The sequence below is a fragment of the Cyprinus carpio genome, chromosome A4 (assembly GCF_018340385.1).
Source record: "Cyprinus carpio isolate SPL01 chromosome A4, ASM1834038v1, whole genome shotgun sequence".
In the NCBI taxonomy this organism is placed as follows: Eukaryota; Metazoa; Chordata; class Actinopteri; order Cypriniformes; family Cyprinidae; genus Cyprinus; species Cyprinus carpio.
In genome coordinates this window covers 14,120,459-14,135,723 of record NC_056575.1, presented here as the reverse complement: position 1 = coordinate 14,135,723, position 15,265 = coordinate 14,120,459, and the positions used below count along the sequence as shown (strand labels likewise).

Here is a 15,265-nt window from a genome sequence, read left to right as displayed (position 1 = left end):
ACAGACAGAAGAACCCCCACTTCCGACCTTAAGCCTCAGTGTTTCACCACCGACAGCACCTCTGCTGCTGGGAAACATTGGCACTGTCCCCTTGCACTCTCCACATTCCCCTGCCTTCCCATCTAATACACTGTGAGCTGTCAGTGGCCTGTTTACATTCCTTGACTTCCTAATCTCACACATACAAATCTTGAATGGGACAAGTACAGAGCTCTGGGGAACCTCGCTATTGGACTGCACCACTTAGCTTACTAAGAATGAAGATGAATGCCTGTGTGCATATGTAACAGGATACCCCAGTTGACAACAGCCTCAAGATATTTTCCAAGAGACATAACTGTAAAAAGCAAACAAACAAAAAAGGGTTTGTGGACCAAATATTTTGTTTAGGCTATATAATTAAAGTCAAACGGGTCCAATGTTGTATGGACAAAAACAGGTGGAACATTCTTAAAAATATCTTCTTTCACTGAAGACAGAAAGTCAAACAGGTTTTGAAGCATCCCCCTTGAAAAGTTATACTAAAAAATGTGCAACGGTGAGATCTGAGTTTAAGGGAGGCTTTCACTGGACAGTTAAACTGTCAACAGAAATCAGAGGTGTAAATACAGCAGGCGCATTGGATACTGTTGTATCATCCAGTCAAAAAACTGTCAATCCAGTTTTGACAGTTAAGAGCATCTGAGGGATTTCACACAACTTTATTACAAAAGTCAATTCATAGAGCACAAGGAAACACATTAAAGAAATATGTAAAATGGCAAAAGCAAACGGAAGATTTGCACATACAGAAGACCCGTTTCCTTCTTAGAACAGGATTTTGCTGCCATACCTCTACACTGGACGCTAGAATAGACAGACAAACCTCAGTTTCTACATGCAGCATAGAAGACTCCCCCATATGCATTCAAAGCCAAGCAATCAAAGGAGGATTTTCAAAAAGCTGTTGGGACAATAAATAATGTAATAAATATGAGTAATAAAATCTAGTAGATGGATTTATCTCAACAAAACATTTCTGGATCATTATTTTTGGATCTATATCAACAGCTGTTTTATTTGATGATCTAAACACAACAAAAAGTGTTCACTCTGAACAAGAAGAGAATTCTTTATGTCCCAATTTTAGGCTTGTATAACAGTGAACAGCACCCTGTGGTGTCATTCCATTTTCAAGTCAGGTGTTAAGTCAACAGAGCGGAATGCAGAGCAATGATAGCTGAATTAGAGAACTGCTGTGATTTTTCATTTACTGTTCTACAGTAGTTCATAAAAGTAGGTTTAAATTAGAAAACATTTCATTATTCCTCATATTTCCCAGAAACAGAAGAAAGTTAATTAAAATACCCTTTTTTTTTTCTCACATATTTTCTCTCACCAAGCCTTCCACAGACACGCATTCTCAAACACACCTTACTGCCCTTATTCTCAGGTGTATAAAGTGTACAGCATCAGCTAAAATCAGTCCACCAACCAGACCAACTACATATTTCCTTTATTTACCACGGGATACTGCACTTGCACAATTGTCATTTTTTACCCTCTTCAACACTGTCATGAGATGAGGCCCTTGCAGGCTCCTGTGGATGACTTCTCTTACAGGTGACCAAAAAAACTTCTTCAGCACACTCGCAGTCTGTCCACACATTAGCCGTTAAGTTGCTCCATGGGTTTACTTTAAATCTTGCTCTGCGGAGCTCTTGTTTGTTTGGAAACTTCACAAAACTGCCAGGCAAGAAGTATATTGATGTCCTCAAATGCAAAGTTTGTCACGAGTTTGCTGTCCCGGCACATGATTCAAATCAAACTGCAGTCAAATAAAGCCTGTGTCAACACTAAACAAGGTGAACATGCTGCCCTCTGTGGGAACGACTACAAACATGCCTTAACAGGCATGTGGGTATAAACAAATCCACATCTACTGAATGAATGCACTCTGACATGCCACTGAATTATGATCTTAACTAGCCTCACCAAAACTAGACTGTCAGGAGAAAGTAAGTACTGCCTCAGGCTCTTCAGCCCTTTCAAAGAGAGCTGAAAGACCTGAGTAGACAAGCTCACATTAGGACTAAATGCTCCCTTGTGACCAGTTAGGAAGTGACAGGTTGGATATTTCTTTATTTGAGGAGACAGAAAGACAAACAATTATTCACATTATGACATTGTTTATTAACATTCTTATATGTAGTGCTCGCTCAGTTGTGCTTTATGACCAGTCTTAACATTCCCACTGCATTTTTAACAGCAAACTACAATAAAAAGACAAATCTAGTCTTTCTTTTCACTAAAGGCCATGACGCTTGAGTGAATAGTGTCCTAGGTCACAGAGCACTGAGTTAATAATAAAACACACTTCCCCTCATTCTTGGCCCCGCTGCCCTGCAGCAACCCTGAACGTCCTTGCGACTGTGGCACCAGAAACCCTGCACAATCAACCATGACCCTGCTTTGAAGTTAGCACACACTTCCTGCAGTTTACAAGAAAATCCATCCTTTTAAGACTGGAAAATGAAGGAGGAAAAACTAAGGAGGTCACAAATGATACAACGATCAGGATGAGCTTACTAAACAGGAAAGTCTTTTCCCTACAGTCTTTTTATTTTTTCCTCCAGTTTTGACAGGAGGGTGTAGCAAAACCTCAAATGAATCTACTTGGCGGGATTTTCGAAAGATTCTCACTTTCTTCACTCAAAAGCACCCCGCCTTCCTTCTGTCTCCACTCTGGTTTCCAGCCAAATGTATGAAAATTGCTTTCAGAAACCTTGGCATGCTTTTGTTTTGAATGGGAAAGAGTTCACGGCAATCCAAGTCTATCATTCGCTAGCAACTGTGCCTTTTTAATATAGTGATGTCTGAGAAAAGAGCAGTAAAACAGGGGGAAGACATCAGTCATCTATCTGCACAGAGCACAACACATGGGGGACAGGGAGTTAATGTTCTTCACTGGTCAACTACACACAAGGGTTTCTCAGGTGGCCGAGTCTCCCTGCAAACACCCCCCTAAAACTGCCCCCATGCTTCATTTCACAGATAGAGATCTTAATAGCCTCAGCAAAACCACTACAACAGCTCGCTCGTAAACTGGAAGTATCAGCGACATGAATGACATGGTTTGTAATGATAAACTAGCCATACTCAAACAGTACATGACACAGCAGTGTGAGTTTTCCTTTAGAAATAAAAGGGATAGTTCAGTCAAAATGAAAATTATGTCATCATTAATATACTCCCATGTTGTATGATGCTTTATTCTATTTTTATATATATATAAAAATATATATATATTTTTTTTTATTTGTTTGTATTGACATTTTGGGAAACAAATTGATCAATCAATCAATAAATATTTTTAATGTAAAGCATCCAAATTCATACAAATGCACTACAGCTTAACTACCAAATAGAAAACGAATATCTAGACATGACAGATCTATGGCACCTGCTAAAATATTGCAGTGGTCCACCAGGCATCTAGCTGGTCTATTTCCAAACATGCATGCATGCATGCAATCATAATTCCACACAAATCAAACAAGAAACTCCTCTGACAGTTACCAGCTTGAAGAAACATGAAAGCCACTTGTAGAGCGAATCAGTACCTGCTCTAAAGACCAACCCAAACACATCACATGTTGAATGCCTGGATTACATGCCATCATCAGTCTCACTGACCTTGCAGATCTTGCTCTCCTCTGCCTCTCTGCTGCTACGCGCCAAACTTGTGGCTGGAGCCGGGACCAAGCTTGACCTCCTATCGTGGCTCTCCGTCTTGAGTGACAGCTGACAGGAGAGCATAGAAGATTCTGTGACTCTGAGCTGCGAGCTCCTGGGTGTCAGTCCATGTGCCATGCTGCTTCTCCCAGGGTTGGGGATGGGCAGTGCAGTGTGGATGGGTTTGGACCCCACAGCTGGCTGCCGGAGTTTCGATGCAACGCCAACTACCGGCATAGTCCCTCAGAGTCCAAGTCGCAGAGAAATAAGGAGGGGAAAAAAAGTGGAGGAGTTGTCTCTCTAGGCTTTCTCCCACAAGAGAGAGAGGGAGAGAGAGAGAGAGAGAGAGAAAGAAAGAGAGAGAGAGAGACAAGAGCCCTGTGTCTACTCTTGACGTCTGGCAGGGACTTTAAGAGGTGGGAGGGGGCGAATGTCTCTTAGAGAGTACTGCAAGCGGGAAAGAGTGCAGACACGCTCATTCTGTTGCAGACAGCGTGTGCTGCTCTCAGTAACTGAGAAGGCTCCTCCACTACACATTCTCCCCTCCTCCTTCTCTCTCTTTCACTCCTCCTCTGACAGAGCACCACTACAAAACCAAACAGCTCTCGGGGGCGTGAACTTCCCTGGAAGGTAACCACCACTCTGCTCTCCTCACTGCCTGACTACCCAGACTGAGTCTTTCTCTACACACACACCAATGCATCTAACTCTCTGGTTCCTCCTCTGTCATTTGAAGAACATTCCACAGCAGCGTGTCACACTCTGACTTCAACTGTCAAAACAGTCTCTGGATAACCCAGCTCAGACTGGTGGACATAGACACCTCACACTGGCTGCAACTGGAACAACTGAATACTGTGATGAAAGAACGAGTGCAAAAAGAACACTTGAAAGACAGGGGAAATGTCTGGGGTTGTTTGGAGTGAAAGTAAGTCTGTATATATGCAACGGCCAACACAAACAGATGTTAGAGAAGGTCTACTCTCTTTAATCCCGGAAACAATCCACACTAAAGTTGTTTGTCTAGTTCCCTGGATTTAGCTGCCAAACTCCAATTCGCTGTCTCTAGCTTCCTTTTTTGTGTGCTGTCAACATTACTTTCACTCTCATCTCATCTATCATCCCCACCCAGTTCATGGAAATAGTTGGTGAAGAATCAGAAAGACAGGAAGGCTCAGAGACAGTGGACTGACAACAGAATTTGTGTTAGACATTTTGCATAGCTTTTGAGGCAGGTGAAGAGGAGAACCTGACAGTTGCGCTGACAGCACTGGCACCGACCTCCCTGCTAATTCATGTCAAACAAATAATCAGGCCATTTTCTTGTGTTTAGCCCAGGAGATACGATTCATTTCCCATGAACAGGACAAACGAATCATTGCCCATGATCACTAAACAGTCTGTCATTTTGTACCTGGCAAAATGCCAGCATACATGGATTTTCAACTGTGGTTTGAAACTGAGCAGCCCTTGATGTATTAAAGACTTTATTAAGTGGGCAAAATATGACATGTACCATGGTTTTTAACAGCCATTAGCCCGGTGTGAGACTTAAAAGGGAGTGAAAGTTTTATATGGAAAGAGCCCATCTGGTTCAGTTTAAAAGCAGGGATGTGTGGAGGAACAGCAAGGATTTCCACCACATCGGAACACTTTAACACTGCAACGTCCAGTTCCTAAGCCTACTCTGAGCACCTACAGTTTATTTAATACCTCAAGGGATAGACTCAACACACTCAAAACTAATCCTAAATGCTTGTCTGTTTGGTATGTTTAGAATCGAGCACATTTAATGAGATGATGAACATTGGTTTTTTTTTTCATGTTCCTCCTTTAAAATCATATTTTACTGTAGAGTACGATCCAACGATACTGCAAGGCAATGAATGACACCTCTACCTTCAATCTGAGAAAATGATATACAATTATATATTATTCTTCAGGATTCCAGGTGCTCAGGGGATCACATGTAACTGAACGCGTCAGACAGGAGGTCGGATTCAGAACAATTGAAATTAATTTTCATTTTAATTAATTTTTCGCCCAAAATTAATTTTCATTGTCTCTCTTGCAGAGTTCATCAAGGCACTCTGGAAAAGCACTGCTAAATGACGTACTTCCAGCTACCTGTGTTTTCCGAACACACTGTGGTGACGCTGAGCTGAAACTCTGCTGCTATGCACCTTGGAGAAGCCAAAGTCAACAGGAGTAGAGCAACCTCCAGGTTCAGTTCCGTCTGAGCATGGTAGGTCACTGTTTAGACACTCAACCACATTTCTCCACTTCAGAGCCCATACTCTAAGTGAGCTGGTTAAGCGGGGACAAAGATCATAAAACATGATGAAGACGTTGATGGGAATGACAGCAATATTGTTGTTGATGCCGCAGGGCGATGATGGTAATCATAGAGTTTACTCCCTCAGGCTTGTCTAGTGAGGCACAGTTGAAAACTGTGGCCTGTACCTCTTTAGTACCATAATTTCAACAACAAACAATGTGTATTATGAGATTGGGCATGGGCAATGTTCCTTGAAAGAGGTTAAGAGCCCTGACAAGAGCTAAATTTACAGCCTCAATCTTTATTTCTGAATGTAGGCTCAGCAGAGTTGCTCCATACTAGGTGGCCTCCAAAGCCACAGTGGAGTATCTTGAGGCAAGGAAAAGGGCATTCCAACAGGACCAGGGGAAGGGGTGAGCTGAGGGAGAAACCTCAAGATTTTCGGGTTGGGGGAGAATTATGGAAGACCCAAAAGCCACAGCCCAAGAGAGAAAATAGGAACTCAGCATCTCAAGACTCAAACCTCCTGGCCAAGCATCATAGCGTGTGATTAAGTCAACTTGCTGCATTCCACGAAAGAGCCTGGAAGGAAATCTGCTGCTGTGTTTGCTGAGACACTCTCTTTTCTCTCTGACTGATAAAAGCTTGGGTTCAGCATTATACAATCAGCCCAAAAGCGCATTGGGAAATCTCCAGCTGACTTGCTCCCAGTTGCCACATTCATCCATGAATCGGAATATCGTGAGAGGCCAGAGACTTTGCTCTGACAAAATCCCACGGGTTACAGAAAAAGAAATACCAGGCAGAACTAAAGCAGTGGTTCCTGATTATATGGAACATCTCTGCATGGAGCCATACGTCAAAGAGTGGCCTGCGCTCCCTTTGAAAACAAGCAGAGAGTGAGAGACAGGCAGAAAGAGAGACTGAAAAGAGAACAAGAGAGGGGTTGACTCTCTTGCATCCCCTCTGGACCCTACCCTGTCAAAACAAATCCCTTGAGAGGCTGATAGTCATGCACCTGGTCCCCACCACAAGCACATGCTTATCTCGCCTCTGCATATAGGATGGCATGGAAAAGAAAACACACACACACACAGGGTGCTGGAGTCATGGATTCCTACTCCCCAGTCAACCTTTGACGCCCTCCATGGGCTCTCACCCTCTGCCTGATGGGCTACAGGCACCAGAGATAAGCATTATATGGCACTATGATGGTATTCATTTTTCATCATTAGCATCAAAAGAGCACTTCTTAAGATTCTCTTGAAGACTTCTAGTCTGGAGTGAATCTTAGAGTATCAAGACATGACGGGTTAGAGGTGATGGAAGAACATATATTCAATTTATTATTCATCATTTCTTTGTATTGAATTCTTGAGCCCTTAAGGCCACCGTGATGGAGACAAGTAGTGAAACAGATTGAAACAATTCATTTTAGTGGGAGCAATTGTGCTCCATTTCGTATTCAAAGGGGTCGGAACAAATGGAATTTGAACTATCCTTTTTCAAATGGCCAAACTTATAAACACGCATTTAGCAAAAACGTCAAAGAAATTCCAGCTGCACGGAGAACATGTTTGGAGCGGGTGGCTTGGCCACAACCCAAAAAGGAGTGGGTGGAAACAACACTTCATTGAATCAAAGCCGCATCCTGCTTCCCAGAAGAAAATCTTCTACTTTCACCCAAAAACAGAGCTGCCACTTTCCCACTTAGTGGTCAACTTCATCTACAACAATCAATCCTCAAAACCTGCTAAGTAATCAAGGGTCAATGACGTATAACTATGTATGTGATGAAGAAAAATCTAGTAAAAACTGATTTAAAACACCTGTGCCAAAATCAATAAACTCTTTGCAATTACGTTCATTCCATTTAGCTTTAAACTACCAAATTAAAGAAAAAAAAAATATTTTGATTACTTTGAAGAGAAAAATAATCAAGTTAAACAATTGTCTAATACATGTGAGTATACACATCTTAGTCACTACTTAAAATTTAAAGTATTTTTTTTCTAAGAAACCAAATTCATTGCAATCATTCAAAGAATCATTCTAACAAGGTTTCATTCTTCATTTTGATTTCATGACATCTTGTACCATAATATATATGTACCATGATAAAACTCAAGCATTGAATCAATGCCTTACCAACCAGAACAATAAGCAAAATGCAGGGATGTACAGTAACTACAAAATGTGTCTATTGTGGCCTAAAAATAACATGAAAGGAAGGTCAGCCATCAATTCGAACAAGAGGAAGAGGCCACCACAACACTGGGCTCAGTCCCAACCAAAGATCCCAGCAGAATAATACTAACACGGACAAGCACAATAGTAGATCAGTGAACACTCAGCTGCCCAGGAGTCAGCAGTTATGTAGCCAAGGTCAAAATAACAGACACAGACAAACTGTTAAAGGTCCAGCCCTCTGTGAGACTGACTGAGGGATTATTGGGTCCAGAAATGTGCACACAAGACATTGTGGAAAATACAGGGAAATGAAAACTAGTGATTAATGGGACTCAAGACTCAAGTATCACAAGAGACAACACTTACGATTTACAATGATTAATCTTCATTATCATAACCAATATTCATGCAGTTGCTTCAACTTAAAATCTAAGGTCCCGATATATATATAATGAAATCGAAGAACAAACTGATGTGACATAATTTCGAACAAAATCATGCCAAAACGAAGTTTGCTTTGTGTTCGTTTAGGGAGTTCGAAATGGCTTGCCAAAGTGAACTCTCCATGAAAGTTCGCTCCAGCTGCAAACCACCTTCGTACTACCATTAGTCTGTAACAATAATGTAATAGGAGGTGTACGGTGAAGCCCTGCCTTCTTTCATGCAAAACTATTTCTGGCTCATTTCGTCTTTTGAGTCCGTCAAGGTAAGATCTCCGTGGGTGAAAACATAAATAGACTTGAACCCCACTTTATATTAGAAAATGAAATTGTGCTTATGTTGAAGACACTGACACTGTTTTTCATGTTTGATACTGTAAAGCTACGTGCTTTTAAGCAATCTATTGAATAAAATGCGATAAATAACATAACATGACTTTACTGGAGTCCTACTTTGTATATATCATACTAACATACCCATGTTGCTATGATCAGATACTTTTCTTATGCTTTCTATAAAAAAATAAAAAAAATAAAAAATAAAAAACATGTTCGGATGTTCGCTAACAGTATATAACTGCTCACGTATTTCAAACTTCGTTTTACCCCTAATAGACATTGGGGCCTTAAAGGTAATTGGAAAATGCTAATTAACATTTTTAATGAGTAATACTTACATTATGTAAGTCTAATGAAAAATATATACAAAACTAAACTATACAAATAAAAATACAACGATACATTAGATCATTCAGTGAGACCAGACAGGTTCCTGTACTGCTTCTCTGAGACTCGATACCAAACCCTAAAGCCCCGTTCACACCACCAGCGACTTTTTTGCTGCTTGTCGCTTGTGGCTGGCAGTTGAGGTCGCTACTGGGTGTTCCCACTACTGGTTGCCTAGTTACCTCGTAACACTCAACTACAGCAGATGAATCACATGCTCTCCACTAACTTCACTTCCACTGGTTGCCGCTCGTGAAAATCGCTGCTTATTTGCATAAAGTTGAAGAATTCTGAACTTGTCGCTTGACTCGCATCGCTTGACATGCCCACATTCCTTCGCCAATGGTCACTGTCACTCGTGTCGCCAGAAGTCGCCAGCTCTCCACTTAAAATGAATGGGATTATGTCGCTCTGTCGCTGTGTGTCGCTGGCGAAGTGAACAGGGCTTAACAGATTGCATCCACACACAAAGCTGGCTCATCAGCAAATAGTCTTTTCACATCAACACTAACACACCAGCATGCATTCCAAGGTGGCTTATCCTGGTACAAGTTCCTTCAAGTAGGTATAACTGTAGACTGGACATCTCCAAAATGGGGCGTGAACTCCAAAAGTGGGCAGAATCTCCAAAATGGGGCGGGATCTCCTCTCGCGAAGACTTTCACCATTGGCTGTGGCTTCAAAATAAAACTTTATAAATTAAACATCGTTTCTAGTTCATCTAAAATAAAATATGCTATATAAATAAATATTCTCCGTAAAAGCAGAGCCCAAAGCTCGTGGCTAGTGGTGTTCGGACCCGAGTTTGAACCTCTGCTCACCCAGGAGCCATCCCAGTGCTGAGGAAAGATTTTACTCTATCGCTTTATTCCAAGCAACGGGGGCGTCCCGGCACGAAATTCGCAGGGTAGGTGGGGGTAGTGACGCTGGGTGTAACTAAAAAGGTGCCATTGTCCGGTGAGTTACGGTTGGGAAGTTACGGAACAATCTCATATCGCATAATCTTATTAACTGTTTATCTCCTGAACTGCAACTTTCTTTACCACGCTATTCAGCCCCAATCCTGCCAAGCAGTCAATTTCACTGGTTAAAGTAAGGTGTGGGGTAGGTTTAGGGGTTAGCATTTTTTGTAGCATAGTGTAGGAAATCAACACTTTAATTGAAACAACCAATAAAAAACTTTAGAATCAGCTGTGGGGCGGAGTTTGCACTGAAGTGGATTGGGGGGAAAATTTGTGCATGCGTGTTATGTGCCTGTCTGTCAATGGGAGGAAGCCACACACTATTTTGGAGGTCCCACTCCATTTTGGAGTTCCCGCCCCTATTTGGAGATCTCCAGGCTGCAGTTATACCCTTCTCAGTTCCTTTAACAAACAGCATGGAGTCACAGCCATCCAATGCCTTACAGGGTAAAAGCATTCACCAAAGCCAAGGATGGGTGGCTGACAAACGACAGTTAAACCTAACCTCATATAGTAATAAAAAGATGAGATCCTTCAGCTCCGAGTCATTAAGAGTGTATTTTATATTTCAGTTTCAAAACACAACTGTGGATATTTTTATTTATATAATTGTTGTATAATTCATCAATTATACAACAATAACAACAAACAAAGAAACAATAAATAAATAAATACATTTCTATATTTAAGAAACTAAAAATAAACAGCTACAAAAATGTGTCATTCAGAAACCACATGCCTTTTATGTCACAACTCATTAGAACATTAACATGACCACCCACATTTGCATAACGCCAATCTAGGATTCATAATACTAGAGGTCTTTTACTTATGGCAACTTAAAGGTAAAGTAGCAAAAACAGCCTCTTTAATCAAAAACAGCCATTTAAAACTATAGTAACCTTATTAGTATGCTTTTCAGTATGCTTATTAATATGCTATTCTACGAATAGAAAGGGCCTCTGATACATGACATGTCTATAAATTTTGGAGCCTCCAATTTGTGTTTAGAGCACATTCTCTCCCTATGTAAACAGGTTTCTTGCATCTGTTCTTATTTTAAACATTTTTTATACTAGATTGGATTTCCTCTCCCCCAGCTTCATTATGGTGTTTGCTGTGGATATCAGCACGTGTGCCTAGTAAATAGCACCCAGTCTCACATTTTTTTTTATTTTTATTTTTCATGCTATAAGCATACAGTGCTGTTACCTGTGGCTGTATCTCCTGCTCATTACAGATCGCTCATAACACTGGAATGATGATCTTCGAGAGAGAGATTCTGATTAAAGGCCTGGGACATGAGCCCGCACTCCTGTGGCACTCCGCTATCAGTTCCTTGTGCCGGCCTCAGCTCAGCAGCTCCAGATGTGGAGACATTGGGTCATTACTGGAGGCCTCCCATGTGGTGTGTGTGCTAACTGTCTTCCAGCTCATTACTCCAAACACTCACTGCTCTACATTGGGGTGTTTGGCTTGTTTGGAGGCTTCGTCTTGATGAGTTTGCGGTTTCTGAGCCCAGTCTGCACATTGACCGCTTCAGGCCTGCGAGAGGCTGGTCTAAGCTTTAGACGGCACACCCACAGATGTTTATGAACCGTGTGATGTGCACACTGTTGAAAAAAGCCTTGAGAAACTTGTTCCTGCCAGGCTTCTTAACTAACTTATCCAACAAATTAAACATCAAAGAATGTGCTGGTCAACCAGCAGCTAAATATTGCTGCTGAACAGCATGGTTTAAGGTTTAGGAACTAGACTACCAGCAAGCCAACACTAACTGGTAGAAACATACTTTTCTTTGAGATACTTATCTTTCCTTATATTGAGATCATCACACTCTCAGGTTTATATACAATTTCAGATTACCATTTTTTTTTTTTTTATATCATTGAAAATATCAGGTAGCACTGGATATTTATTTGTTTTATTAAATATTTCAATACTTCCATCTGCCAACCATTCAAATCCTACATTTTTATGACTGTTTAGTAATTTTCTTGCTTTGACATTTTATATATATTTATATATATATATATATATATATATTTTTATTGAATTATTAATATTATGTAAATATATGACATTGTATATATATTTGACATTTTTATTGAATTATTAATATTATGTAAGTATATTATGTATGCTTTATTTTTAATTTTAGTTTTAACTTTAATCATTTTAGTACTTCAACCCAAACTTATTTCAGTTAGTTGTCAAAGCAACATTTCAATTTTTTAAGTTGTCATCTAATATCCATAAACTTTCATCATTAGGGACTATTTTACTGTACTTTCAATCAGATGCCCCCTTTCTGTCTAAATGGGTAGTTTGTGCACAGAATAAAAAAAAAAAAAAATTGTTTGTCTTCAATGAGTTTGGGCAGGTGTGTTCTACAGTGCAACAGGAACATCAAACTCAAACGTCACCCCCATCAGCTGTGATACAAACAATCTCAGGATGGCACAGCCAGAAGACCAATTACATACAATATGAGCTTATAAAAGACGGAAGTTCTGATATTCATCTGCAGAGTGAATTTTCCCTATTTACCCCATCCCTCATTAATAGATAGGTGCTGTTAAATGGGGGTAAGAGGCTGTGGAGTCAGCACTTTGGCCCATGTATGTGAGCATGCTGAAAGCTTAATGGGGCTTTGCCCACACCGCTGGTGCAGATCAGAGCCTCGCGTGTGTTTGAGCAGAGAGCACAACTCTTTCATCTGCAGCAGTGTTTACGATGGGCCTCTCTCTGCTCTGTGTAATCATCAGCTCTGAGAGACTCAATCCGCGCCTTCTTTGAAAAACTTAAAATGCCCAAGTGGCCGCGATGTGAAAAGAAAGTCCCCTCTAATGGATTCTGACTCATTAGCAACGAGATACTGTATTTACATCATGTGCATTACCCTCTATTACTAATCACCCATGCACACAGATCACAGCTTTGAAGAAATCTTCTCCACTAAAGCTATTCAAACGTCAGATTCACTAAGATTAGGAGACTTTTTTCTGTTGAACTTCTTTGGAAAGATATTATATGCAGACATTTTAGAGGGCAAACTTAGCTTTGTGACTGATGTTAGAGAGAGAAAGTTAGACTAGAACCATATGCTACACAACAGGGTTGGGCAAAATTCTAAATCAAAGAACTGGCTCTATTTTAGCTTATGAGTATGAATTTGAATTGTGTTGACCACACTGAATAAGATCTCGAATAAGATCTAATAAGATAAGAAAAAGATGGGTACACACAGGTGCATTCTGGGTATTCTACCTGCATTCTACCTGCATAAGGCATGTAAACCTTCAGACTTCAAAACGTATTTTATATATATAAGATTTTGTCAAGCCAGCATTTAGCATTTTTGTTTTTAATTTCCAACTTCAATACCTTTTTAATTGCATTTCCACACATTCAAATTCAAATTGCAATTCCGTTTATGGCCTTAATTCAAATTCAATTGCAAAGCAGTGTTATTTTAGTATTGTTTATACACTATTACAGTAGTTATTACTTTGAATTACTTTTTATTTGTATATCTTCAGTTTTCATTTAAATTTTAGTTTGTTTTAATCAATTTTGTTATGTGCATTTGTCATGCTTTTATATAGCTAATATTGTTATATTGCTTCAATTAATTTTTATTTCAGTTTTAATTAAGTTTTAAATCTAAACATATTTCAGTTAATTTTTAAGGAAGCATTTTTTATGTCTAATATTTATGTTACATTTCAATATCCTGATTTTTTAAATAGCCTAGTTTATTTTAATTAACAAAAACAGCACCTCAATTCTCAATGACACACAACCCTGCGAGGCAAAACACAAACACATAAGTGAATGCTTGGCCTGTACATTGCAAGCGTATTCCCAATGCACATACAGAACTTTGGGGGGTGTTAGAGTTACCCTCAAATCTCTAAGTCACTGAATTTGAAGTGTCATCATTCAGGTGGCTAGCTATAAAGCCAGCAGTTTAACTAACTTTACACAACTTGCTCCTCAAAATAAAATGATGACAGTACAAAAAAGACAGTTTTGAGCATTGCCCGCAACAGCACTCCATGCTAATGTGATATGAATAAAATGATGTGTGAAATCAAGCTTGTGTACTCTAGCTAGCAGCAGTTGTCTTTGCAAAGAATGTTTCAGGCCTTCCTCTGATTAAAGCCATCAGAAAAGTTGTTCATCATTATTTGTGCACACATGTAGTCAGTTTAGACCATGAAACGACCATATAAATACATTTCGAATGGAATCCCATGGTAATTCAAGTACTAATATGAGTAATGGAGGACTTCCATCCAATTTCAAACTAGTAAACTTGAATAAAATTACTTTTGGGATACAAAGTTGAACTTCGCTATCGCAGAAGTACTGTAAGTATAAAAATCAATATCCAGGTCTACAGTCTATTAATCTCACAGCCAATAACATCTGGCTTCTGCTTGCCAAATGTTTTGAATCTAATAGTTTAAGCAGAGAGTTTCGGAGCCTGTTTGCTTAACTCTTGGAACCGTGTGGCCTCCAGGACATGATTACATGAGATGCTGTGTTTTCTAACACTGGATGTATTGTGTTTGGCCAGGAAGCAGGTCCGGCCCCTGGAAGAGTGTCCAGCGCTGTGTTAGGTTTGGCACGACAGTCTCACCTCCATCAACATATTCAGATTGTCTTGAGTTCCCACTCCCATTCTCCCCTTACACATGTACTCATACACTTGAACAAACTCTTTTGCCTTGGCTAGTCCAACACTCATGTGTAAGATTAACAGGATGTAAACTATTGTGACAAGCTTATCAGACCTTGACTTGCCTCAAAAAGGCACGAACAACAGAGCATTTTGGATTAAGGGGTCCGCAGGTAATAAATCACAATCTGCTTAGACGTGTCAAACAGATAAGGCTATTAGAAGCAATAATACCCATAGCACCCAGTTTTAAGAACGTGCCCACCAT

At 40.1% G+C, this 15,265-nt stretch overlaps 1 protein-coding gene across 9 annotated transcripts in view; it reads right to left on the bottom strand.

The window, feature by feature from the left end:
• Nucleotides 1–15,265, bottom strand: part of LOC109076864 (neuron navigator 3) — a 282,801-nt gene that overhangs the window by 130,777 nt on the left and 136,759 nt on the right. For 2 of the 9 annotated variants that reach the window (XM_042742231.1, XM_042742245.1), the window contains exon 1: nt 3,676–4,317. The exons of 3 other annotated variants lie outside the window; for them this stretch is intronic. In XM_042742231.1, the coding sequence (XP_042598165.1) occupies nt 3,676–3,951 (276 nt within the window). In that variant the 5' untranslated portion in view covers nt 3,952–4,317. Of the gene's footprint in view, nt 1–3,675; nt 4,319–15,265 lie in introns of those variants that run through there. 4 more of the 9 variants (XM_042742222.1, XM_042742234.1, XM_042742216.1 and 1 more) reach the window with 3 other exon arrangements.